Consider the following 27,533-nt stretch of genomic DNA (forward strand, 5'->3'; position numbering starts at 1 on the left):
CAAGCTTATGCCTCTACACTGTGGTGGATCATATTCACTGCTCTAACCCCACATTTACCTAAATGGAAAACATGGAAACTCCTTTGCAATTCTGTTCTCCCGTTTCTTCCTAACTTGAGTTTATTAACAGTGAAAACATTTCAGTAATGTTAACAAATCAGCTAAGAATAGAAGCACTTGCCACAGTGGTTTCAGAGTGTCATGCAGTTCCGTCTGGTTTTCTAGGCAGGATGGGTGAACCAGCACTGCACTCTCTACCTTCCATGAGTCTGGTTTCCTGATAGCAGTAATACAAACAACACCCGTGAAAGGAGCACATGGCTATCTCTTTGCATCCTCAACTCAGGGCAGAGCCCCTCACTTGACAGGAATCATTCAGCGTCTTATTCTAGTAAAAGGTGTACTCAGGAAGAATTATGGCTTTGTTGTTCAATTTTCTTTTACTTTAGAAGTCTGCACGGGGACAGCCTATAAACATTTCTTGTGGGTCTCCCCCACCCCCAGATGGTAGTGTGAATAACATTTATTTAAATCTATCTTTGAATTTCAACCTTAACCCAGCCAATTATTTTTATAAGGCAGTTCTGGATTGTGTCCAATTCCTTAAATTACTTCCAAAGAAGTGTTAGATGATTTTATATATATATATATATATATATATATATATATATATATATATATATATGGTAGGGAAAAATATGTGATAAAAGCTGAATTTGGTATGTTCTTTTGATGAACATGTATGATTAATATAATAGTGTTTTTAAAAATGTATCTAGGACATATAGAAAGGATTACATCCTGTGTGACGTCTGATGATTTTGAAAGCATTTTGCATGCTTTTGTCACAGGCAGATTGAATTACTGTAATTCTTTGCTTGCTGCTTTGCCAATAGCTTCATTGTGAACTTTGTAATGGCTCCAGGATGCGGCCGCAGGGATGGTCTCATACCTGTAGAAACCATGGCCTCCTTTCTCGGATCTCAAATCTTCCAAAATGTTTCCTCCTGTCTTTAAGCCTAATCTCCTTAAAATGTGGGTTTTGGGAGATACAGAAAATGTGATTATGTACAATGCCATTTGAGATCGGTTATAGTGGACATGGGGAATTCCCTCAAAATGTTTTGACTAGATTGGTCCTATTTTTGTTCCTGGAAATTACACATTTGGAAAATATTTATTAGAGCACGTGCACTGTGCTTAGCTCTTTTATTTATGTCTTTATTTTGTAAAAGTTCATTAGTGATGTTCCTTTTCAGAGTAATTAGCAATGTTCCAGGTTTCATAGTTAATTTGAAACCCTTTTAAAGACCCTACTCTACAATTTTTAATTGCCAAAACTTAAAACAGAGACTTGCCGATTTCTTCCAGCTGTGAAATTTTAGGAATGGGATGAGAAACAACCGAGTAAGCTCCCAGTTACAGCAGCCCCCCCTTATCTGCAGGGGATATGTTCCAAGCCCCCAGTGGATGTCTCAAACCCTATATACCCTGTGGTTTCCTATGCATACATACCTGTGATAAAGCTTAATTTATAAACCAGGCACCCAAAGAGATTAACAACAGTAACTAGTAACAAAATAGAACAATTATAACGATATACTGTAATAAAAGTTACGTGAATGTGGTCTCTCTCAAAATATCTTTTTGAACTGTCTTCACCTTTTTACTTAAAGTGCTTCCCTTTGGCATATCTAAACTGCCAGCACCATCACTCTTGCACTTTGAGGCTTTTATTACGTAAAGTAAGGGTTACAAGCACTGTGATACTCCGACCACGGACCCGATAGCCCAGAGGGCTGCTTAGTGACTGACTGGTAGCTTCCCAGTGTGGGTACACTGGGCAAAGGGGTGGCTCCCGTCCCAGGCAGGACAGAGGGGGATGGCAGGAGATCTCATCTGATACTCAAAAGAGTGCGTAGTTTAAAATGTATGAATTGTTTAAAATATAAATTTCCCATTTAATGTTTTTGGTGGGTAACCAAAACTGCAGAAAGCAAAACAGTGGATAAGGGAGGACTATGGCAATGCGCCTTTCCCTTTTGAGAAAGAGATCTTTGGCCTGGGGACGTGAGGCTACAAAGTGGTGGCAGGTTAAGGAACAGACTTTCTAGGTCTGACTATTGGCTCAGTCCCTAACTGTGTGGCCTTGAGTAACTTACTTCAATTTTTCCCCGCCTCCGTTTCTCATTTTTACGGCGGGGATAACAAATGCCCTGCTTCAGGACAATGATGAGGATTAAAGAAGCAAGTGCAGGTAAAACCTTTAGAAACGGTGACTCAGGTGCTGTGAACGGTGAACAACTATCGTTTGCCATTGTTAAAATTATGAAAAGAATATTTTGCAATTCTCGTATAGCCTCCTTTCCTTAAGGAAGTGCGTGGTTAGGGTAATCTTGGTAATCTTGAGTAGGGTCAGGAAACTAAGGCCCATGGACCTAATCCTGCCCACTGCCCGCTTCTGTAAAGAGTTTCGTAAGTTAGTTTTATGAAACACACTGCATTGATTTATTTGCATATTGTCTGTGGCTGCTTTTACACCACAGCAGCAGAATTGAGTGTTGCAACAGAGACTGTATTATCTGGCCTTTTACAGAATATGTCTGCCAATACTTGATTTAGAGTAAAATGAGTTTTCCATGTTTATTTTTGAAGGTCAGTGAATGGTGGGATGGGAGAATATTAGAACTTGAACCCAGAGGCTGTTGCTTTTGCTCTGTCTCTGCTGCTGGTTTCTGTGGGCTTCAAACAAGTTGCATTAACTTTCCACACCTCAAGTTCTCCATCATAAAAATAAGTAAAAATACACATAAGGAGGGTGCACAATTTTCAACTTACATAATTAGTGTTAGGGTTTAAGTATAGTGACATGCATAAAAGTTCTTGGTCAAATTTAAATTGCTTAGCAAATTTGGGGTATTAATCATTGACGAGGTTACCGAACCTTTCCTCCCAGCCACCTCCTGATGAGGTTTCTGGGTCTAACCTGCCCTTCCCAGGGGGTTCTGGATCCGGGCCAGTGTGGCAAATCCTGTAGCTGGTAATGGATCATGTCTCCCGATTTGAGTTTTTAAAATAATGAATTTGGTTATGGGATACAAACAATATATAACTAAGTAATTATGTATTCTCTTTTCTCTCTGATGGGTCACCGGTAAAAAATGGTGCTTTCCAGCCAACGGCACCGAAACTGCTCACACACGGCTCTCAGGGCCTTGCTAGCCACCGGGTCACCCTCCCATGTGCTCTCTGCACTTTGCTGTCAGGGGGCTCTCACTCCTTGACCATTTTGCATTTTTGCCCCAGAGCTATTGGGTTCCGTCTTTATGTCTCTCCCTGTGCTGGGCTTTGATGTTCCCCAGTCCTGGGTAAACTTTTGCCTTGTGACTAATTCCACATTTATCACACCTACTGCCTTCAAGAAAAATACGTTCCACAATTGTTTTTTCTCTTTGTCAGAAAACTCAAGATCCAGATCCTTTCTCTCATCCCAAACCAAGCTCTGAGATGGAAACTGTGTCTACGGGTCTTCCTGTTTATATGCAGCACCCTCCCCCGGCTCTCCTGGGCAGTGCACTGTTGCCGGGGTCCAACCCCAGCAGGTCCAGGGGTCCCCAAAGGTGTGGACGGAGTCAGCGAAGAAGGAAGGACACGGAGACAGCGTTCAGTTGATCAGCAGCCTAGCCAGGATCTCTAGCCAAGTTCTGGTGAGGATCTCCAGCGAAGTTCTGGTTAGGATCTCCAGCCAGGTTCTGTGTCCATGTTCTCTTGCTAGGTTCTCCAGCCAGGTTCTGTCCAGGTTCTCCAGCCAGGTTCAGTCACCAGGTTCTAGTCAGGTTCTCTTGCCAATTTCTGTAGTCAGGCTCAGTCCAGGATCTTTTGCCATATTCTCTCCAGCGAAGTTCTTCTGTCTCTAGGTTCTGTGTAGGTTCTGTCTTCTAAGTTCTGTCTTCTAAGTTCTGTGTCTTGCTGTCTTGTTACATCTGTATTTATACCAGTTGATTCAATCCTATCAATCTCTATTACAAAGGTTAGGGCGTTTCTTATCTCCATTCCAGGGAGTAAAGATTATGTAGCTTAAGCATGATTGTTCGTAAAATGATTAATTACCCGCCTGGCACTTAGTTGAGGGGTTTTATTCCCTCCCTAACTTCAGGGGAAAATCCCTACCTGGGGAAACAACCTTTCTCAGAGACCTTGGTTAAAACACATAGTGCCAAGAAGGTGAGCAAACATATTAAGAACAGTATGCCATATATGCCAGGTCCCTTGAAACAGCAAGCATGGACCGGCTCCCGGCACACTGTGGCTTATCTATCATGACTCTGGGTGATATAGAAAGGAATTGATTCTGTTAAGAGTCTGAGATTTTAGAGAACGGAGAATCATAAAGCTGAACCCAGTAGATAAAGCCTGTCTTCTGTGTGACCTATAATGGCAGGAACATTTAGGAGCTCTCAAGAACAGGCAGAGCCTGACCGGTTTGGCTCAGTGGATAGAGCATCAGCCTGTGGACTCAAGAGTCCCAGGTTCGATTCCGTTCAAGGGCACTACCTTGGTTGCAGGCACATACCCAGTGGGGGGTGTGTGGGAGGCAGCTGATCGATGTTTCCCTCTCATCGATGTTTCTAACTCTCTATCCCTCTCCCTTCCTCTCTGTGAAAAAAATCAATAAAATATATTTTAACAACAACAACAAAAAAAGAATAGGCAGAACATGGCAAACATTTCCCCACACATGAACATTCTTTAATGACTCTCCTACCTTTGTCACTTAGAAAGGCAGAGGGTATCTGTTCTTTGAATTTGTAGTAAGTAAAAAGTTTTTATTCTACATAAGCTTGCCAATTACAATTTTGAGAGTTTATAAACATTACATTATTATTGTGTTACAAACATTTGGTTTCATTCCTCCAATGAAGTGGTTATATACAGAACACCTGATTAATCACACTAAGTGCTAAAGGGCAAACAGCTCAGAAATATTTAAAATGCTGGGTAGGAAAGACATTTATTCCAACAGACGTGCATAGAGCTTTCTTTAAAAGAAGTGTTATCATGTTAAATCCACTTAGCTTATCTGATCAAATGTTTCAAGGTCAACATGTTAGAAGGGACTAGAGTTTCTGGCCACAAAGAAAAATCGTCAGAGCTCTAATCTCAAAGAAAGATTGCAAAGTTTCAATTTTTAAAAGTGACATATGGCAAGAAAATTTACACTGACCTAGTACAAAAATGTAAAACAAAACACAAATCTTTTCAACTCCCCGAATCGTCAGTAGCTAAAGCTATTTACAATTCTGGCTAAATTGCCGAAGACTATGACTGATAAACCTCCCAGAAAGAAACAATGACATTTAATTGTGTCCTGTTCTTCTTTTTGAGTCACCGTGCACGGAAGGGCCTTCAGTAAATATCAGTTTTGCATAGTAGTTCAGAGACTGAGCTGTAGAGTCAGACGGCCCTGGATTTAAAACCTAATTCTGTCACTCACTATAAGTGACTTTGGACACACGAAACTTAAAGTCGGTCCATGTGCCTCTTTCCATATCTGCAAAATCAGGATCCTCATACCGACTTCAGAGGTTGCTATGAGCCTTAGGTGAGATGCATGTATTTACTCACAATGGAATATTATACAATTGTCAAATTAAGTGAATAATAGTCAAATTAAGTGAATAATCTCTCTCCTTTCCTCTCTGATTACTTGGGGACATAAATAAATATTGGCATTACAATATTAAAATAAAAAGGAAATCCTAAAAGTAACACAGCATGATATCTTTTAATAAAGTCAAAAACAACTAAAATTAAAATATCATTTCCTGTCAAAGGAAAGCAAGTGAAATCATATGGGTCCAGGAACGTGATTACCTTAGGTGAGAAGAGCAGAGGATGGACTTGGATTGGGAAACCATACGGTGAGGCGTCCCTTACAGCCATAGGCAGTTAGACAGACATGAGCAGAGCAAGGACCATGGGCCAGGTTCAGGTCAGCAGGGCAGAAAGCCCTGTGTGCCTAGTAAGGGGCAAAACTGGGAAAACAAGAACCTTGTCCCTAGTGCAGTGATGGCGAACCTTTTGAGCTCGGCGTGGCAGCATTTTGAAAACCCTAACTTAACTCTGGTGCCGTGTCACATGTAGAAATTTTTTGATATTTGCAACCATAGTAAAACAAAGACTTATATTTTTGATATTTATTTTATATATTTAAATGCCATTTAACACAGAAAAATCAACCAAAACAATGAGTTCTCATGTCACCTCTGACACGCGTGTCATAGGTTCGCCATCACTGCCCTAGTGGGACTTTTCCTATCCTAGCATATCTCTGGTCATGAGGTGCAGACACCCTGACCTTTTCCTCCCTAGAGATAACATCAAAGCCTCATTTGTATTTCAGCTCCAGGCCCAGAAAAGCAGCAAAACCAGACAAGTGACACCTTGGCTGCCTCAGGAACAGCTGCATTAACTAATGACTTCCTGCTCTAGAGCCGACCAATCAGTGGAGACCATGGCCCTGAAAGAGCACAGCTGGAAAGCTGATGACTATCCCATTGAGACCTCTCCTGAGACCTCCCTAAGATTCTCACCTGCAAGAGAGAGATAAATACCCTCAACACCAAGGACCCAGCTCGATTTCTCTCCCAGGGGAGCACACTCCTGCCATTCCCTTCCTCTTCTTCTTCCCCCACAGACACTATATCCCCTAAGCTCTAAGGGACCCCAGGAGACTTGCACCCAGGGGAGCAGTGGGCAGTGGCAGCTCCTCCTGAGCTAACCCCCTGAGCCTGTCTCCACGGCCCCTGTTCTCTGACTTCTCAGTGAGCGAAAGCAGCCCCACCTAGGCTCTCCTGTTGCTTTTTCTAAACCCTTGCTTGTTTCACTGTCCTGAGTGTGGTTTTGCTGCAGCCAATAAATTCTTGCTTCCTTTGCTGCCCTTTGCCTCTTGACTGAAATCTTTCCTTCAAGGAGATAAGTACCCAGGACTTAGCATCTTGCCAGTAACCTTACCATCATGGTCTTACCTTTTGTTTGGGGTAGGAAAGTCTCTGAATTTATTATATTATTTTTTAAATAGATAAATAAATAAGAGTGGGGTATAAGAGCAGTTAGTTTAATAAATAGTGACACTAGCAACATAAAAATGCTCTAAGGAAAAATATTTTTGAAGAAAAGAAGTAAAATAGCAAAAAGCATGTGATAGTCTCTGGTACTTTTGAAATTAAAATTCTATGATTATTTTCAGGCACTAAGAAGCACATGGTTAATAATGAATTAGGTGTAGTGAATATTCCCCTTATGGTTAGAAAGTGTTAGCAAATCATTAGGACTCCTAGGAGCTATCTAATGATCTGGAAGTCTAGCATGGCTTCCCTCTGTCTCTCTTTCCATCTTTTAAATGCTTTCACATTTCTTACTAGGACCTAGCCGAGAATGATGTCGATGACACTATACAAAGCTAAAGCATAAAGCTAATGTTCTTTGGAAGCATCAGCTAAATTAATGCAGAACTGCTTATGTTTTCATCTATATATATAAAAGCCCAGTGACCGAACAGCGGAATGACTGGAATGACTGGTTGACCAGTCGCTATGATGCGCACTGACCCTCAGGGGGCAGATGCTCAAAGCAGGAGCTTTCCCCTGGTGGTCAGTGTGCCCCCCACAGTGGGAGCGCTGCTTGGCTGACCAGGATAAGCAGCTGCTGCAGGAGCAGTCACTCAGAGGGCGGGTCCACAGCTTTTTTGTTGACCATCCATGCCTCCCACCAGTGCACAGATCCATGCACCAGACCTCTACTTTATAAAAATAGCAAATTTAAAAAAAAAAAAAAAAAAGTTGATTTCAACTATCAATGTATGAGATATGTGGGTAGAAAGGTAGATATAGAAATATCTATAATAACAAATGTCCTGTTACTGTTTCTAATTATTATGTGACATTTTTGAGCTTATGTTAAGATATTTTGACCCCTTGCAAATGCACCATTACAAAAGTAGAATTAATAGTTTACATATGTAAACTCATTATCCTGTGAGATAAATACTAGCAGCATCCCATTTTATAGATGAAGAAACTGATGCACCAAGCGATCATACAAGAAACATGGCCAAGATTACACAACTGGCTGTGGCCATTAACCAGTTCACTAAAGCTACAATATAGATACCATACAGAAAATAATGTTATTTCACAACATCCTGCCTACTAATGACCAGGATGCTTTATAAGGTACATGTTAAGTTCAAACAACACAGAGGGAAATAGCTGAAGATTCCACCTCCCTGTAACAGGAGTTAGTTAGGGTGAGACAAGTAGAGATGAAATAACAAATCATCTGGATATTGGATTTTAGACAGTAAAACCCATCTGACTTGGCAAGAGGCTTTCTTTTAACTGCCAGTTTGGTCTTGCCAATTCAATGGCGGAAGAGGAGGTTTTCAACCAAAATAAGCTATAGGTGTGTACTACAGGCAGTTTGGTGGGAAGCACTGCGGTCTCACCTTTGAGGGTGCTTTCTCTTGGACTATGCTGGTGAGCAAGGTGGCCCTGCCTGTCTGGCAGAGGGAAGGTGAGCCAATGCGACTATGACTAAATTCCTTAATAGATTGCTGGAAGACTGCAGGGCACAGAGTGTGAAATGAATAAAATCTGGTCCTGGAAGGCCTTGTGAAGAAACAGTTGCTTGGCCCCAAGAGATTCTTTCTTAGTTTTCCCCTTCCTCCTCTTTAAGAACTTCCATGTCACAAGGTTTCTTGCTACCGAACTCATATTCTACAATCCCAAAGCTTCAGGCTCACACCACCAAGAGCCCAGGTAATGACTGCCTTAGGAGAGGGTTCAAGCAGTCCAGGCCAGCATGGGCAGCAAGGGAAAACATCTGAATTTTAAACTGTTTTTGAAAAATTATTGTGTAGACCACGGAAACAAACAGGGGGACATGCTCTTCTTCATGAACATGCATCCAGTGCACACACACACAGCTGCATTACTAGGGTTGGCATTTGTCCACGATGGAATATGCCTATCAAGTAGGAACCTCTTTTACTTGATTTCTTCCCTCCATGAGTAGTTGATGCTTTCATATGTAAAAAGTAAGTTTCCTTTTCTTAGCATTAATGGTCATCAGTTAAATCATATGCTTTTATCGTATCAATGAACAGCAGTATTTTAGCCACATTATTTATAGAACATTTAGGTCTGCCTTTCAAAATTATCATGTTTAGTGTTTGCCGGTCTGCTTTTAATTTATCAAAGCCGCCCCTCCACAAGCACTGCACAAAACACACCAGCAGCAGTAGAGCTCCCCCCATCCAATGAGTATTTGATACGCTTAACGTTCATCTTTATACACACAGGCGCTGGCATATAAGAAATGTGGAGGGTGTCTATAAATTCAAGGAAACATTTAAGTGCACAGTGATACATAGATACATGGGTATAATACTTTATGTACTTGATAAATATTTCATCCCTACCATAAAGAAAGCTTTTTATCAACTCTGATTGTTTTTTTATTACCTGAAAGTATTGCAGTTGTTTCTCAGCACTCATTGTTCCTTCCTTTTCTTGTCTCAGACAGGAATTGAAGATGAAAAGCTCTGTATCTCTCAGCCACCCTTTCAGCTCTTTGATCCTGACCTCCAGCTGCCTTACCAGGCTTCCGCTTTCAGGAGAGAGCAGGTCACGTGGCCCCGACCCTCGGGGCCCTGCCATTGTGTCCTGGATCTTCTCTCCCAGGGTTTTCTAATGCATCAAATTATAAACAAACACAAAAATAAAAAACACCAACAAAAGTAAAAACACAGATTAGCTTGGGTACCAAAACCGTATCACAGTTTGGCTGGTGACACAACCCCCTGGAGAGTGTCCGGCCACACCTGCCATCTCACCACTAACATTCATTCAGATTAGCTCACTGTTCCATTTAGGATTTGAATTCTTGCGGAATGTGTGTTGTTCTGACTACCACTAGTGGCTTAGGAAGACCTCATTCATTTATAGTTTCCTTTAACAGAAAGGAGATTTGACCCAAAAGTTCACCATGGTCACTGATAAAAATTCATTTGAATCCTCATAATGCAAGTTTGTAGTAAAAAATTCTCTGCATAAAATTTTCAGGAGATAGAAGTCTGAGTTTAATCAGTGTACTAAAGAGGCCAAGAGAGGATTGTGCATGAAGAATTAAATTCCTTTTTTTGGTTTTGTTTAGTACAATTCACCAGACCATATGATGGAGGGCTGTTAAGAAGGGGTAGACTCCTTGGTGCTGTTGTTCATTTTAGCTGACTTGGAAATTGTACAGCCCCACAATTTTCCCCACTTTGCATTTGTGGGTGCTAGACTTTCCAATATATGTATTAAAATCAGTCCCAATCCACGATGCTAGTGCCTTCTTCGATTAACGACTCTGTCATGAAGGTGGAGTCAGGGAGGGCTTTTTCGTGTTGTTTTTGTGGAAAATACTCTCTTTGGAGAATCAGTAGGAGTTAATCTATATTGACAAATTAAACCTAAAAAATAACCTTTAAAACACAAATAAAATTAAGTCAGCAAACATTCAACTGCTGTGTAGTGTTCTGTAAATAGCATCTTTAGGAGATCATAACAGAAAAATAACCTTTCTTGCCAACACGCTTATATTTTCATGGTGCAAATATTGATAATTTGAAGACCCTCAGTAGAATCCAGATTTAGCTATTGTTTTTATGCTGTAACAAAAGTAGCAGCAGGAGGTGAAATCAATGCCCTTGGAGGGTAGGGTCACAAAAAAGAATTTATTGCCACTTTTTTGTTCTGGAACAGTTTGCAATCATAAATTCTTCATAAACAGAATACTTCAGAGAATGGTCCGTCTTCATAAATATACGACAGAGGACATCAATTTCATTTAATTCACAATTTGTGTCAGCACAGCAGATGCCAATGCCTGCCTTGATAGGGTTGTTTAATATGCAATTGAGACAGAGTAATATGCAGCACAGGGGACAAAATTTCACAGATTAAACTGTACGCACCACTGACATTTCATTCTAATGTATTTCCATTCCACACTGTTCACCTTAGATGAAAGTAATATTAAAAACCATATCCCTCTATTTTACTATTGTTAGAAGTTAAAATCCTTGTCTTTAAATTTTTTTTCATGCCAATTAAAATGTAATCATGCCAATTAGAGTGGCAGGCCTGGTGGTGTTAGTGTGGCACAGGTTTTATTCAAACCTTCCCTCCACCCTTCTTGCTCCCTAAATCATTACACAACTCTGCATATTGTATTCAAATGGTGTTATTGTCAAAATGGCAACCATTTTTAAGGTCTCTGACTCATAAAGAATAACTAAATATTCTGTTTTCAATGTTATGTTGATTTAAATTTTTGTCGAGAAAGCAATATACATGACATACTTTAAACAATTTTCAAAGAAAGATTATTGTTAGTTATTGATCAAATTAGAAAAAGATATAGTTCTATTTCTATATAACCAAACTATTTCTTTATCTACCAGGCACCTAAAGTTGCTGTCCTTATTTAGGAAACAATGTTTTAAAATGTCCCATATTTCTCCTGTAGGAGATCAAGGAATTCTGTAGAATTTAGAAGGTTCTGATTTAAATCACCATATGACAATGTGAAAGCCATTAATTACTATTAAAAAGTAATGTAACAATAGGTCAGAGTAAAAACTTTTAACATTTTAAGTTACTTTGCACACTCACAGAGTGTAGTGAATTTAGATGAGAAAGCGGGGATTAAACTCTCAGCTTTTTAATCACCTAGATTAAGCTCAGCAGAAACTGGGCGTTGGCACTCCTCCAAGTCATCAAGGCACACGGAGAGCTTTTAATTCAAAATATTTTTGGAGCATTATTTCTTTAAAAATTAAAAAAAAAGACAGGAAATGGAAGGCATGCAAAATTAGGCTCTATAACTGACACCACCCATACTTAGCTATTATAATTAATCATTTAAGTAATTGACAAATTTAGCTTACCCTTGATTTGAAGTGAAGGCAATTTAGGAGAGAAGTTGATGAAAAAATACTGTTTAACCTCTCTCTCTCAGCTGTCTTCCACAAAAGGACAGCACTGCCTCCTGCACAGCCATCCTGGCCTCTGGCTAACGGAGCCTCTATATTGCCTTTTTGCCAGATTCTTGCATCTCAGTCTTTGGCTGAGACCCAGCCCATCATTGCGTGAAATGAATTACATGAAACTTTTTTTTTGGCTTTTGTTAAAAGGGAGCTGGAAATTGAGGCACAAAACAGAGACCAATTTAATTCTGCAATTCAGATCTGGGTCAAATTTGCATCTTTGTTTTAGTGGCTTTCGCATGACTTGAAGGTTGTAGTGACAACTGCACTTTCCACCGGAAGGGTCCAGGAAAGAGTTAAACAGTGATGTCTCTAACATGTACCTTCAGAATAAATTCTATTAACGTGCATTCAAGCATGACAGGCAGTGTATATCAGATATACTGTATTATCGTTGACTTGGTGCATACCCATAATACATGGCATATTTTACTTACTTCTTTATGTATTAAAGAACCAAAATTATTAAAATCTGAGGAGACAAGCTGAGAGTAAAAAAAAAAAAAAAAATCAACAGAAGAGGAAAAGCAGTGTTTTTCAGCCATAATAGCATGATAGCTTGTTTGAAATGTAGGTAGTGAATTGAAAGAGAGAGATATTTGTGCCTCAAATTAGAAATCAGACAGATAGAGTACTTTACTACACAAAAAATGTACACATAGCCTACAAACAGTAATAAAAATGCAAATACCCCAAGCAGTTCCCATTTTTCATTAATTGAATCCACTTTTTCAAGGAGATCATTTGGTAGTAAAACGCCACCTTTCTTCAAAGCTTCCACCTTACTCAGCAGCTCTGTCTTTTTCAGGCCCCGGATGGACATTTCCACGCTGTATCGCTACAACAAGAAGAGAGAGGGTCTTAGATAGTCTGAGCACAGCACTAGCGATGCTCATGGGGGTTAAAAGTTTTTGTTTCCAAGAATATTTGTGAGGAGACTACACCTAAATAGCTTGAGCAGTGGAGGAACATTGCTGAAGATAGTTACAAATATATATATTACGCACACATACACGGACATCCAAGTTATTCATTCCATGTAGCTGACTAAGATTTATGTCTTTTTAAACTAAAGTTCACACACACATTTGATCCCCAATTTAAAATATTCTGAATAGGAAAATACATGGTCTAAGTAAGGGGAGCTAATATTCAGTTAATTTTGGTCAACATTTGGCTCCAGAGTGCTGCCCATCTGCCATCTCTGCCCCCAAAGGTACAAATAAAATGATCCCTCAAGATTGTGTGACGTCCTCCTTATCCTATAAGTTCTCTGAATTCGCAGTTAAGATTTTTGTTTTCATTTTTCTTTTACTTAAAAACTCTGTGTGGGCTTGGAAATGGGGTACATCTAGAGAGGAAAAAGAAAACCAGTGATTTAAGAATGGTCACAAATCGATGCTTCCTTATTGGATACTGGAAAATGTTCTCAGACATCCCAATTGACTACAGAACACTCTCCCCCAACATACCTTGTAGTCCACCACACTGCCAAGGGAGTCTCTCCTAAAAGATGTTTGCTACAGATAACGTAGGTGCTACTTAATATGACAGTTACCATGGTGATTCTCTTCAAATAACTACTTGGATAACTTCATAGTGAGAAAGTCCTATATGATGAACAGCTATAAATGACTATGGCTGTAGTTGTTAAATATATACATAAAGACATCTCTAAGAGGAAAAACTAAATTATGGTTAAAATATTAAACAAATTCCACAATTTTAGCACATTTCAAAAATATAATGGTAATCCCAAAATTTATTTCATTGAGGCATAAAGTCAGGCCACTGACAGTGTTGCTCCATTGCCCTGACTGAGCTGAGATGAGGCTTTATCAGATCTAATAAGAAAAGCATTTGTCTGAGCAAAGTAGCAAATCAGCAAGTTCAAAACTTGCCCAAGCAGTTGGTTGATTTTATTTACCTTGAAAACATGATATTGTGTCAGATCCCAAATTAAATACAATTGGAAACGGCTTAAAGAAAAAGAAGGTGTGAAATCCTTGTTTCGGTTAATAGATCCTCAGCATTTGCATGCGAATGTTTGCATATTTTCTGGTTCATATTTTAATCTTTCATTTGCACTAAGCATGCACGTTATTTGTATTATGTAAACTTCTCCAAATGTTAGTCATTTGTGGTGCACAGAACAAAATATTTTAAATAATGTGATTGGAAGCATTTCATAGTATTAACGAATGTTGATCAGGGTGTCAGAGTATCCAAAATTACATGAATATGCATGATGAAAAAAATTAAGGTTTGCTTTAGAGCGCTTTCATCATTTGGCCTGTGATACCTGGGAAATTCTGATTGTGCTTTCTAACAGCAGACAATTACCAGGAGCACGTTACTTCAACACTTAGAAAAACCAATGTCCACTCGAGCATGCTGGACCCAACACTGAACAAGTATTCTAGAAAGCTACATAGTGTTTTATTTGTTAGAGCAACGATTGGAGGAGAGGGCAATCTGCTTTCTGTAGTCAGATACCCATCCAAAGATGATGCTGCTAACAAAGATTTACATAATAATACGGGGAACCAGCATTCCAGGCAGGCAGAAGAATCCTATTCAGATCTTTAGCTTATGCCACGTGCACTAACTGGCAGAGGGAGTGCTCCAGCTGTGTCTCCCGGGAGTGGCCTGGACTAGTTATCACATTCACCTATGACAAGCTCACCCCCCAGCTTTACCCCAACTTGGAACAGCTCCTACACAGCAGATCAATCAAGAAAGAAAACAGTTTAGATGTGTCCCATAAACATGACAGTCTTGTAATAATAAAACTACAAAAAGCAATTAATTTCATTTTAGACATAAAATAATTTTCTCTGTGAAATGTAGTACAAGTAGTCACTGCAACAGCTATTATAGAAGGTTATTACATTTAAAAAACAAACAAGTGTCTTATGTATGCTCTCTGTCTTTGTCACCATGTAACCTACTGTATAAACAGCCTGATGAAAGATGTGATTGATGGACAAAGCCTTCAAACTATAAAAGCTAGGGGAATCCAGCTAATTGTTAGGTGTATGGATAAATGGGCATGAAAGGTACTAGAATGTCCTGTAATTTAAGGTGAAAATGCTTACTATCTGAAGCACCCTGAAAGCTGAATCAGATATGATTTAGGGCCTTAAGCTGTATATGTAATGATGCCAGAGGGGTTACATTTGTGTTGATGTTGGTATGGCTTTGCTCTTCTCTCTCCTCTCTTCAGAAGCATTAGACAGGGAGAATCAACCGCCAGCTCTCTCAGTTTTTGGTCATCCTATCAAGTAGGGCTACTTTCTCCTGTGGTGAGAAGATCATTTAATCTTCATATTCATTTCACCCACAGCAGTAAGTGAGTCAAGGCTGCCCCACTGTGTCCTGTAGTCTGTGGATGCTGTGATCTAGACTACTCTTCAATAGCCAAAAATGAGCAGCAAAGTTAAAGTTAGATGGCTTTTCTTGAGTACTAAGGTAAATAAGCAGCCAGTATTTAATTTCCCCACAGCACCTGTGCTGGGCTTCTCTGTCTAGTCAAAAATAAAATATACTCTATTGAAAGGGCATATTTACATTATTAAGTGTATTTGCTTGGCCAATTTAATTTTGACTGCCGAAGCCTCCTAATAGATATGTGAATGATCTAAATTAAAGACACAGGCCACTCCCATTCCCAATGCCACTTCTGTGTGTATACAGGATATATAAAGAAAACTTTAAAAAACAGTTCCAAATAACCACAAACACTAGACTGCTGTTTTAACTAAGTATTAAAGAAGTTTTTAGAAAATTTGTACTCCGTACTTACTTTTTAAAAGCACAAATGCCAAAATTAAATTATAAAACAAAGCCAGCAAAAATGGGGATTTCTGAAGTAAATATAATTAGAAATGCATGAAGACTTGATTGAGATAACTTTTTTGACAGTTCTGCTAAAGGCTTTTTCCCTCTTAAAACCCCTTTTTTTTTTTTTTTTTTTTTTTTTTGTTAAAAATCACATCGCAAATTCTGCCCAAATGGAGACTGGAACAATGCCTTGAAACAGTGTTAATTGTCACCATGGAAACCAGAAGAATAAGCCATTTTGAAACTGGTATAGAAGGCACACATTGAGCAACTCAAGCATTTTCCTGCCTCCCTCAATGTTAAAGAACAAGATGCCTTGTCACAGTGAGGTCAGAGAAAGAAAGCATCATGAAAGGGTTATAGATGCTCACTGTCTAGTAAATAAAAAAATAAAAAATAAACTGCATCCAGCTAATGCTGTAAGATGCTACCCAGTGAATCTTTTTGAAATAGAAAGATCATCAAAAGATGGCCAAGATTGGGGGATAGATTCCACCTAAGCAAAACTTCAGGGCTATATTATGTGAACCTTGCCCCCAAAGCTCCCTGGGAATTCTACTGTTGTAATAAAACTTCAGAAGAGGAAAGAAAAAAGGCAGCATGATGGAATTCAAAATAATGCTCTAAAAGCACACAGAGAGATTAAGACATCCATTGTAAGACTTTTGTATGGTGCTTCTGTTGGTTATGCTGAAAAGAGACCAGACATTGCTGAGTGGAGAGTGAAGTTTTGGCTACAAGAAATACAAGAATTAAACCAAAGAATTTTCTCCATTATTAGAACAGGGCTGTCAGATTCGGTGTCTTCCGGATTTGAGTATTTACATCTTATAGTATATTTTAACTGGGCTTTATGTGAGTTTATATCAGGAAGCGTTAAAGCAAAGAAAGTGATCTAGTTACTACAGTGACAGATATAATAATATACTTGAATATCTTGCCCAGTACAAAATAATACCACAAACACCTATATATTCAACGTAATCCCATAAGCACACAATGGATAGATAGATAGGCAGACAGACAGAGAAAATACACTGAGAAAACAAAATGTATTTTGGCCTATCAACTAGAAAGCATATGCTAGGAACACACCAAAACACCAAACTACTGGCAAAATTATGCGTCAAAAAATATGCATTTTTGCACAAAATGCAGGGATGTCTCTGTCTATGACTCTGATATTGTGTTTTCTGGCTAGTGTTTGCCCTCCTCATGTGAGGCTTCATGGTGGCCCCTCAGCAAGTCCATGCCTAATGCCATTCAGTGGTGAACAAAGAGTCTTTTTATATGAAAGTCCAGACCCACAGCTCAGCTGTAATGCCGAGTGCGGGATCTGCTTTGCAGCAGAGCACAGTCCTGCGCTTACCCTGCAAGTGCTGCTTCGCGGGAGCTCACCTCCCCAACACTTCGGGAAGGTGTTCAAGCCTGAAGAAGAGGGTTCAAGCCCAAGACAAATAATTGTCCTTATTTCTTACAAACTCCTTGTGTTTCACCATTAGCGATTTAGGGCGAATAATTGCAGAGAGAAATTATAGAGACTCCTACAGTTGTCCTTGTAAATTAATAATAGGCTTTCTTGATTGGGATAAATTTGCTGCTGAGCCTTTGGAAAAATTAAAAAGTGCAATGTCATTTAAAATTGCCAGAACTCGCACAGCAAATTACATCTGAGGTTAAGAATTGAGTTTTCCCCCCTCTTCTAGCTTATTCCATTTGCATGATCTGGAAATCACATTACATTGGCCATGTATTGTTAATTGGACATAGATTGCATTATCTTTAATATAAATCAAACTACAAATATTAAAATGAATTGCAAATTCCCTAATAGAAGATCATAAAACAATCTTTCTAAAAGTATCTCCCATTAATAATTTAATTCCAATTATATCACTCAGAAAACTTAAGTAGGAAACCTGGCAACTTATTTCTCCAATCATTTATTTTACATAACAAATACCCAACGCTTTTAAAATAAATACCCAGCACAGAATTCATTGTTATAGAACAAAAATAAAAACACCAATAACTGCAAACTTCTCATGCTGACTTTGTGCAAAATACTGCATAAAACACCAACGCTTTCCTGTCTTGTTCCTTCTCTACCCAAGTCGAGAGCAAGAAAAAAGTGTCCTAAACAGGGGCTTTACTAAGTTTAAGAACTATTGTAATTATACTCTTTAAAATTATAAAATTGATTATTATTCTATTTATGTTTTAAAAGGTTCTCTGGTTCCTTTGATTTTTTCTATAAATTTGAGATATTTCTGAAGCCTTTGCATGGCCTTTAATGAGTTTATATTAAATATTTAATACTGTTTAGAGCATACCCACTACTACCAAAAACAGTTATATTCCCAGCAGTCCCACTGTTTCAGGCAGAGGACTTGATTGATCCTCCTAGCCTGAATTGAGGAGAATGAAAAGAAGCAGTTGGAAAATAGCTGCAATCATTTAATGCAGATGACCTCTGACAGCCTCACAGCTCTTCTATCTGAACAGAAATTTGCATGGGGTCTCTGTGCAGAGGAACAATGTAACCTAAATGGTAGACAATCTTTATTCTAATGAAGTGGGTGTCAAGGTCAATGTAAAACTGCCATGATAAATGGCGCACCGCTAGGCAAGAGAAGTTGCATAGGCATGTAGTGCTTTCACATTAATTGAAGACTGAAGCGCACTGCGTGAAAAGCACCAGCCCCTCTTTTCACCATAATGTGCTAAAACGCCAATGCAGAGGTGATTTCTTCAAGATGCGTGCCGTTGACACATGTCTTATTGCAAAAATAACGCAAATACGAAATTATGGTCTACAAAATGGGCATTTTTAGAATTTAGCTTTTTCCTGGAATAGAATTACAAAAATCTAAATAAAACTTCCCCAAACAACATCCTGACACCTAATGTAATTCCTTTGATCCCCTCTTCTTTTCTTTTTAGACCTGTCTTTAATTAGTTTCAAGCAAGCAACCTTTCAGAGAACTCTCTGCTGGATACTCACATACTGAACTGAGGAAAGAAGAATCATCCACATATTATTTCCCCCTCACTTCTAAGTTTTCTGTTAGTCTGTAGTTAAGATCTTCAGGTATTATAATGAAAAGCTTATGTTTGTTAAAGAAAATAACTATTTTCTAGTGCAAGAACTAAAAACTATAGTTCGCCATTGCCAAGATAATGGCACAGCAATAATTACATCATTACTTCAGATGTTCTAGCAACTGGGGACAGATGATATTTTTCATTATATAAAAATAAGGATAGTAAGCTGCTTTAAAAAATCCTGATCTACTTAAGCCTTGTAAAGGGGACATTGTTTGCTAATACACTCATTAGCAACCAACCATTTTCACTCCATCAATTAAACAGGAAATGGAGTTGTACCATTAGTTTCACAATTTGCTAAAACACTGATAAGAGCATATTACTAACCATTTGAGAAACATTTCCAGGCTCAAGGTATTATATATGATAAACTTGATGCATTTTTATGATGACTTTTAAAATTTATTTCGGTAAACTCTGTGATGTAACTACCTTTTCAAATATAAGCTTTCTGCTACAAATAGACTTTAATAACAGAATTACAGGTATACTAGTCAGGAATGGTAGGTATCTTGGTTTGTAATCCTGGTGACTGACTATATGCTATTGATATGATTTACTATAAAATAGATGATATTTCTAGTTTGCAACTCTGATGTAAAAACAAACTGTCTCAAATAGAAATCAACATTCCTGAAATGGTAATTCAGAGAAAAAAAAATCTCAACTCGAAGGGAGATAGTGAAAAAGAAAAAAAAGTTACTGATGAAACTGTTTAAAAAACTGTACAGCTTCATCTGTGTGTGATTTGTCAGGTCTGAAGCTTTGACGTGCCCAAGGGGCAGACCCCAGCGGGGAGTAGGCTGCCGAGCTAAATAGCTGTGAAAGAAGTCTTAATGTAGGATGGAATTCAAACTAACCTTGACATGACCTCAGGAAAAATATGCAAAAAGTAAAATGAATGCACTCTGCAAGATACATCCTAATTTTGTGGTGGAGCTGGTTAGTTTTACAAACATAACTGAGACCTTAAAAGAAAAACAGAAAGCTAGTAAAAGGGGAAAACTTTGAATTCAGGCAAAAATGTAAGCAGGCATGATGTGTTACTGTGAAGGCATGTGAACCATTTGGAAAGAATCCAAATAAAAACCCACACCGAACAATATTATTGTCAGCCTGTCTATTCAGGAAAATTGTTGGGGTTTTTTTAGGTTGAATATAAATGACACAAAGCCAAGATTACATCATTGCATTACAAAGTCTGTGTGGCTTTTAGCTGAACAAGTCCCATGGATCTGTTGGTTTAGGACAGTAATTCAGTAAGGAGATTTTAATGTGTTATTTTTCCTCCAGGGTCAATAAAAAATAGAGGAATTTAAGCAGGAAATATCAAGGGTGCTCTCTAGTCTAGTTCTTGCTTTTGATCTGTATTTGCTAAGACAAACTCAAATTTCAGTTTATGCACTGAGTCTTGATTTGACTTCATTATAAATTTTGCATGTTTTGAAGTGATCAACTTAGGAGGCAGGCATTCATTGTAACTCCCTGGCCAAGAAATGGCTAACTCATTGGATATATGGAAATTTTAATTGAGTGTCAACTTGTGTAAAAATTCAATCCTATTACCTTCTCAATGCAATTTTGTAGCAATACCAGTTATTTACTACACTACTAACCAGATTTTAAACATAATTAAATTGCTTAGAACATACACCCAAAATCTAATGACTTAAATCCCTACAGCAAAGATGTGAATTTCTGGACCTGGTATATGTGCTTCTATTAGATTTTCATAAGCCTAAAGTGAGTAGAAATATTCAATCATTTAGAAGCCCAGAAGTACACAGAGTTCTGCTGAGAACCTGTTGAACAAATATAAAGATCACTGCATAATGGCTATGTTATGCCAAGGGCTTCTCTCTGGTCTAGCCTTAATCAATATTTTTATTAGTGACATACATAAGTAAAATATGAATACAGCATGTTGATCAGAATGCCAGGTTATACTAAAGTCACTGATCAATAAAGAATAATATTTTAGCTCAGAGATCATAAACTCAAAGATCTACGGGTAGTAGTATACCAGTAAACTGGCTGGGGGGTGGGAGGAGCCCTGGTTTGTAGTGTTTGCTGATTTCCCAGATGGAAATACTCCCACCATGGCAGGTTCCAAGTTACCAAGATTCCAAGCTACCAATAATTGCTACTACTGGCAAAATTCTTGAATATTTAGTAATCAGCTCTCAAAAGCAAGTATTAGCCAGCTCCAGCACCCCACTACCTAGAGGCTAATGTAAAGGAGTTGAACAGAGCATAGATATGATGTCTTCAATCTTTCATCTTCAAACTATTGCTAGTGTCATGGAAAAAGACAACTATTTTTTCTACTAAAAAAATAAATAAATGTAATGATTACCAACATTTGATCCCAGTGAAGGGGAAATAAGCAGAAGTATGGACTGTTGAGGATAAGAAAACTCAATTTTCATCTAAATGGGGCAACCACTAGCTCTGCTGACTAGAACTGGAAACAATTATGAACAGAGACAATGACTGTTCCCTCCTCACCCTCCCACCCCACCCCCACTAAAAAAAAAAATACAAAACTGCATAAAGAATGGCTTCAATTATCTTTAGGTTCAATGAACAGACAGTGAAAGGTAAACATTTAAAAAAAAAGAAATATGATTGGGAGCTTGAATGAGACAAACATAATAGGGTCAAAAATAAGAACGGTAAAAGTTTGACTATGGTTTACTAGACCCAAACCTGCAGTCCTGGTTCTGATTGGGTTCCATTTTCCAAGGGGGAGCTAGACCATGGATCAAATGTACAAAGGAGAGCACTCATGGGAGGGAGGAGATTCAACACCTCTCCGAGGAGCAAGCTGTGAAAGAAGCTGAGGTAGTCAGCAAAGGGGTAAATACCAGTTGAAGATGAGAGAAGAAAAGAAAGGCTGTGTTAGCAGACTTTAAATGTGTAGAGGACTTTTACACAGAAAATATTAACCTGTTTTATCTGGCCTCAGAGGTCAGGCATAGGATCAACAACTGAATATAGGAATGTAGCTTGGGCAACAGTGAATTCCCATTCACCAGCAGTATTTAGGCAGAGACCAGAAGTCAACCTGGTTGGGTATTTTATGGGTTAATGAGGCATTGAATTAGGATTGGTCTAGAACCCTGGTTGGCAAACTGCGGCTCGCGAGCCACATGCGGCTCTTTGGCCCCTTGAGCGTGGCTCTTCCACAAAATACCACGTTCGGGCGCGCATGTACAGTGCGATTGAAACTTCGTGGCCCATGCGCAGAAGTCGGTATTTTGTGGAAGAGCCACACTCAAGGGGCCAAAGAGCCGCATGTGGCTCACGAGCCACAGTTTGCCAACCACTGGGATAGGGTCTAAAGTTCTCTGCTTCAGAGAGTTGAGCTTCTTTGGGCCCACATTCATCATAACAAACACATTATTATTGTGAAATAAATGCCAAGACCAAAAAAAACACAAGGTTAAGGAGAAGCTGTCTCTTGCTGGAAGAAGAGACTCAGATATAAGATTCTCATGCAGAGAAACCTAAGAGAACAACAATGGAGCAAAGACACAACCGTGTAAAATGTAAGCTATAAAATCTAAACTCAAGATAGGACACAGAGAATGAAAAGAAAAGCCAAGGTTAACTGAAACTCCTCAAATCATCTTTAACCTGTCCTACTTTAGATAAATATTTCATTGAATTTGGGGTATTAAATGAAACCTTTTGGATTCTTTTTTTGATAAATACTTTATAGGAAACTTCCAATTTAGAATTCATGTAGTTCAGTCTATATTTCAACATGATACTTCATGTAGATTTTTTTTTAAGATGTAAGCTTCACAAATGCTACTCTCAAAATTTTTCTGCTATCAACATAGAACTTTTGCTCACAGATATCTAAGAAATGTGTTATAACCCTTCCTGCCAGCAGTGTCGGCATAATGGCAATTTCTTCTTCATGCTATGAGACTCCATGGTTGTGCTGCATTATGTCAAAATCTGCACATCTCAATGGTTTTTCTGTGCATTCCAATGCACTTCAGTGACGATGTGCATCATTGCCATAATATATCATGACTGTTCTAATTACGATTTCATTATGATGCACCATATCTGAGCTGTTGTAATGTCATGTCAGCACATAGTAAGAATAGTTATGCAATTATATGATATCTGTTTAGAGTATGCAATGTAGAATGGAAAAAAAGACATGAGAAGCAGCAATTAATGTAACAAAACTCAGTTTTCTCCTTTAAAAAGTTTCCTGTTTAAAAGTACTATCACTTCTCTTGTTTTCCATCTTCCAAGATAAACAAATGCCTCCAAAAACATTTATTTTCGTTTACTTGGATATTACTATATAATTTAATGGATTTTTGAGAATAAAGAAAAATAAGAAAAAAAGGGAAATCTCTGACTTCAGCTGTTCTCCATGCCACAAAAGGAGATTCACCTAATCCAGCGGTTCTCAACCTGTGGGTCGCGACCCCTTTGGGGGTCAAACGACCCTTTCACAGGGGTCGCCTAAGACCATCGGAAAACACATATATAATTACATATTGTTTTTGTGATTAATCACTATGCTTTAATTATGTTCAATTTGTAACAATGAAATTGGGGGTCACCACAACATGAGGAACTGTATTAAAGGCTCGAGGCATTAGGAAGGTTGAGAACCACTGACCTAATATATGCTACAAGAAATCCAGTAAAAACTTAAGTGTAGTAAATTAAACTCCACTGTAAACTTATGTAAACTTCAAATACAATGTCACCTTCTTCTATTTTTTTAATCTCTGTGTAACCATAGAACTTCTTGCCTCGCCCCCTAAAACTCTATTGATCAAGCTGTATCTTAAATAAACAAACTATGATAATGAGATAAAGCAGTGATTTTCAACTGGTGTGCCAGGAGAATTTTTAAAACATGACTATTTAGTCAGGGGCACTGACTTCTTTTCCCCTAGATTGTCAAATAAAATAATAACAACAGCCAACACAATAGCTACCTGGTGAGAATGAATCAAAATTATACCTTTATTTTTGTCATATCGGCAAACAATATACTTTTTGGTAAAATTGCTGCACAATTTTAGCAATTAGTTTATGCATGCAGTGAGATGAAAAGGGTTGAAAGTCACTGAGGTAAAGCATAATACCATATTCACTTGCCTTTAGTCTAGCTGCCAAAATATAGCCAAATATCTATAAAAATAGAAATCTTGTTATTTGTCATAAATTTGAAGAAAAGGCTTTCAAAGGATGAGGGCTATGCCTTTTTTTTGGTCACCATGGAGTAGGTTGAGTATTTGAGGCCTTCATAAAACACTAAGTCAATGAAGAGCTTCTCAAACTAAGTGATACAGGGATTGCTATTTGCTGTTTTAATATACAATCATAGGAGAATTTATCCATAAAAGCTTACCCATATCTCTATAGCTGAATTATAGAACTGTTCAATGCAAGTATTTATAATAGAAATGCTGATGAAGCCTAAACTATGGATGTATATGATTGTGCAGCAGCAGCCATCTCAAATACAGATATATTTTTAGCATTAGGAGGCACCAAGTTTGTTTAAATCTAGACTTTTTTTTACAATTGCAAGTAATGTTAATAGCACACTGTAAATGTTAAGGCTAAGTGTGCAATGTCAAAATAGATTGAATCTCTCTGAAAATTGAAAATTCAGGCTTTTCCAACGTAATCCAGATGTTTGGCTTTTATTCAGATTTCAAGAAAGAAGGAACTAATATGATATAAAATTCATACATGCATATTTCATTAGTGCCTTTTGTATCGCTGAATTAAACATTCTGAAACGTGCTTTTCCCAAATCACATAGAGTTTTAAATCAAAGCAGTTGCCAAGATGTTGCGCACCTCAAAAATAATGCCAAATTAATTTCGTAAGGAAGAGGCTATATATTTCTTAAGTTAATTCTGTTGGTAATGTTTCTTCAAAGAGAATATTTTGCTTTCTCTTTGAGGATGACAAGAAAAATGAGAGGTAGAGCACTGTAGCCATTGCAGTTTATCAAAAAGATACTGCTGCAGAACATGGTCACTGTGGAAACCTGTGAGAATCAGTGGATTCAATGACAGCTAGAAGCACTAGCCCCCCTATTGTCATCATCAAAAACTACCTTTTCAAGTTTCGTGCAAATGGTCATTCCTTGGGGACTGTGGACCTCAGCACTGAGAAGGGTATCAGAACTCAACATGTGATAGATAGTAGGTGTTAAGACAGAGCCAATCAAAGCATACCCACGGTTGTCTGCTCCCAAAACACAATGGAAATGCTATCATACATTTATGCATTTGTAGGGTGTTTTTAAATTTTCAAAAGGTTTTCACATCTACAACCTTAATAGATTCATTATGCTATGAGTTTTTCTTGGTGACTACCCAAATCCCTGTCTAGTGAAGTGCTTGATACCGTAGGCCATTTTTTGAGGGTATTCTGGTGTCTTCATATCAGATGAGGATGAATGTGGTTTCAGAATTAGATTAATGGTATGCTCTTACAACGGAGTGCTTAGGGTCAGGGGCCATGTGCTGTTCACCCTTCATCCACTTTAACATAGCATTATGGCTTAGACTTAGAAGGTAGTTGGGAAATAGTTATTCATTTGAATTCTCCCAAAAGAAAGACCAGAGGAGTGTGTATCAGCCATAGAACTATATGCCGGGAATAGTTTTAGTACACAGAAATGCGTAGTATGCGACTGCCTTCTTTATCTTTGAATTTTATTCTCAGTTGATGAAAATATCAATACAGAAGTATTACTCTCAATTTTTACATAGAAAGAATGAACAGAGTTAATTGTTTTCCATGGCCAGAAATGGTTAACATAAGAAAAGCTTCTATAAAATGTATCAAAGAAAAGAGGAAGGTGACAGCAGCTCTTTAAATATTTCAGGACACCTTTTATGAGTTCAGTGTTTTCTCACAGCAATAACATTGGATCAGAATGCAAGAAGCTGGGTCCAATTTCCAACTCCAACACCAGTCTGCTATGGACTTGAAAACCTTTCTGTCCCAGCCTCTCTTTTTTCTTTCCCCTTTGGGGTACATGTTCATACTTACCAGAGAAAGATTTTAAGAAAATAAATTTTAGAGGTTTCAGGCTTTAAGCACTGTTTGTTGCTCCAACCTCAGAAAGCCTGTCATTTCAATGGATTGTTCTCTTTTTTGTTCTCCTATGGCAAGCCCACGGGGAAAGTTAGTATTATCATTTCTGTCTCACAGATTAAAAATTGATACATAGAAACTAAGTGACTTGCCCAAGGTCAGTAAGATAGTACTAAAACCCAGAAATGAACTTTTCGGGAGGAATTTCAGTTTAGTTTGCTAGGCCATGCTGGTGTTCTAAAATAAAAAAATCTTTAGATATCAGTACAGAAGTCTGAGGAAATCGGTGGCCTCTGGGAGGATAATAAATAAGATCAAGAGTGCCATTCAAAATGACTCTGGAGTGGTCAAAACACTCTTAAAAACCCCCACTCTGTGGCTTCAGCGGTGTATACTCATCCTCCAAACTTCAGTAGATTTTTAATAGCTTGAGGTTGAGGCTAAGAGCTGATAGAAGAGTTCTCACTCATAGTGATACCTGTCATCCAGAAGAACAATAGCCCACAGTTTAAAGAAGCTTTAGGGTTAAGGTGAAAATATATTAGTATTAACTAAGACTATAAAGAGCAAGTCTGAGTTATGATAACTGCTTTTGAGCACACTTTTCAAGCGATGTAAGGGAGTTTGCTATAATCATTCAAGAAAGTGTATGAGAAGAGCTTCATTAAAGAGGAACGTGTGGCCGAAACCGGTTTGGCTCAGTGGATAGAGCGTCAGCCTGCGGACTGAGAGGTCCCGGGTTCGATTCCGGTCAAGGGCATGTACCTGGGTTGCGGGCACATCCCCGGTGGGGGATGTGCAAGAGGCAGCTGATCGATGTTTCTCTCTCATCGATGTTTCTAACTCTCTCTATCTCTCTCCCTTCCTCTCTGTGAAAAATCAATAAAATATATTTAAAAAAAAAAAAAAAGAGGAACGTGTGTGTGTGTGTTTCCAAAATAAGGAAGAGCAAGAAGTGAAAATGTAGATAACAAAATGAAGGGAATGCATAGAGAGATGGAGAGAAAGTAATCCTATATAATAAAAGGGTAATATGCAAATTGACCCTAACAGCAAAATGACTGGGAATGACTGGTCACTATGATACACACTGGCCACCAGGGGGCAGATGCTCAATGCAGGAGCTGCCCTCTGGTGGTCAGTGTGCTCCCACAGGGGGAGCCCTGCTCAGCCACAAGCCAGGCTGATGGCTGCCAGCACAGGGGTGGTGGCGGGAGCCTCTCTGCCTCCTCAGCAGCGCTAAGGATGTCCGACTGCAGCTTAGGCCTGCTCCCCACTGGCAAGTGGACACCCCCTGAGGGCTCCCGGGCTGCCAGAGTGATGTCTGACTGCCAGCTTAGGCCCAATCCCCTGGGGAGCAGGCCTCAGCCAGCAGGTGGACATT

General features: G+C 38.6%; 1 protein-coding gene across 2 annotated transcripts in view; it reads right to left on the reverse strand.

The window, feature by feature from the left end:
* The window catches only part of AKAP6 (A-kinase anchoring protein 6), a 410,196-nt gene that overhangs the window by 75,051 nt on the left and 307,612 nt on the right, over window positions 1-27,533 (reverse strand). For both annotated transcript variants that reach the window (XM_036353461.1, XM_036353459.1), the window contains exons 9-10: window positions 12,786-12,932; window positions 9,525-9,749 (exon numbers count right to left, since the gene is read on the reverse strand). In XM_036353461.1, the coding sequence (XP_036209354.1) occupies window positions 9,525-9,749; window positions 12,786-12,932 (372 nt within the window). The remainder of the gene's footprint in view (window positions 1-9,524; window positions 9,750-12,785; window positions 12,933-27,533) is intronic.

The sequence above is a fragment of the Myotis myotis genome, unplaced genomic scaffold, assembly GCF_014108235.1.
Source record: "Myotis myotis isolate mMyoMyo1 unplaced genomic scaffold, mMyoMyo1.p scaffold_m19_p_1, whole genome shotgun sequence".
NCBI classification, from domain to species: domain Eukaryota; kingdom Metazoa; phylum Chordata; class Mammalia; order Chiroptera; family Vespertilionidae; genus Myotis; species Myotis myotis.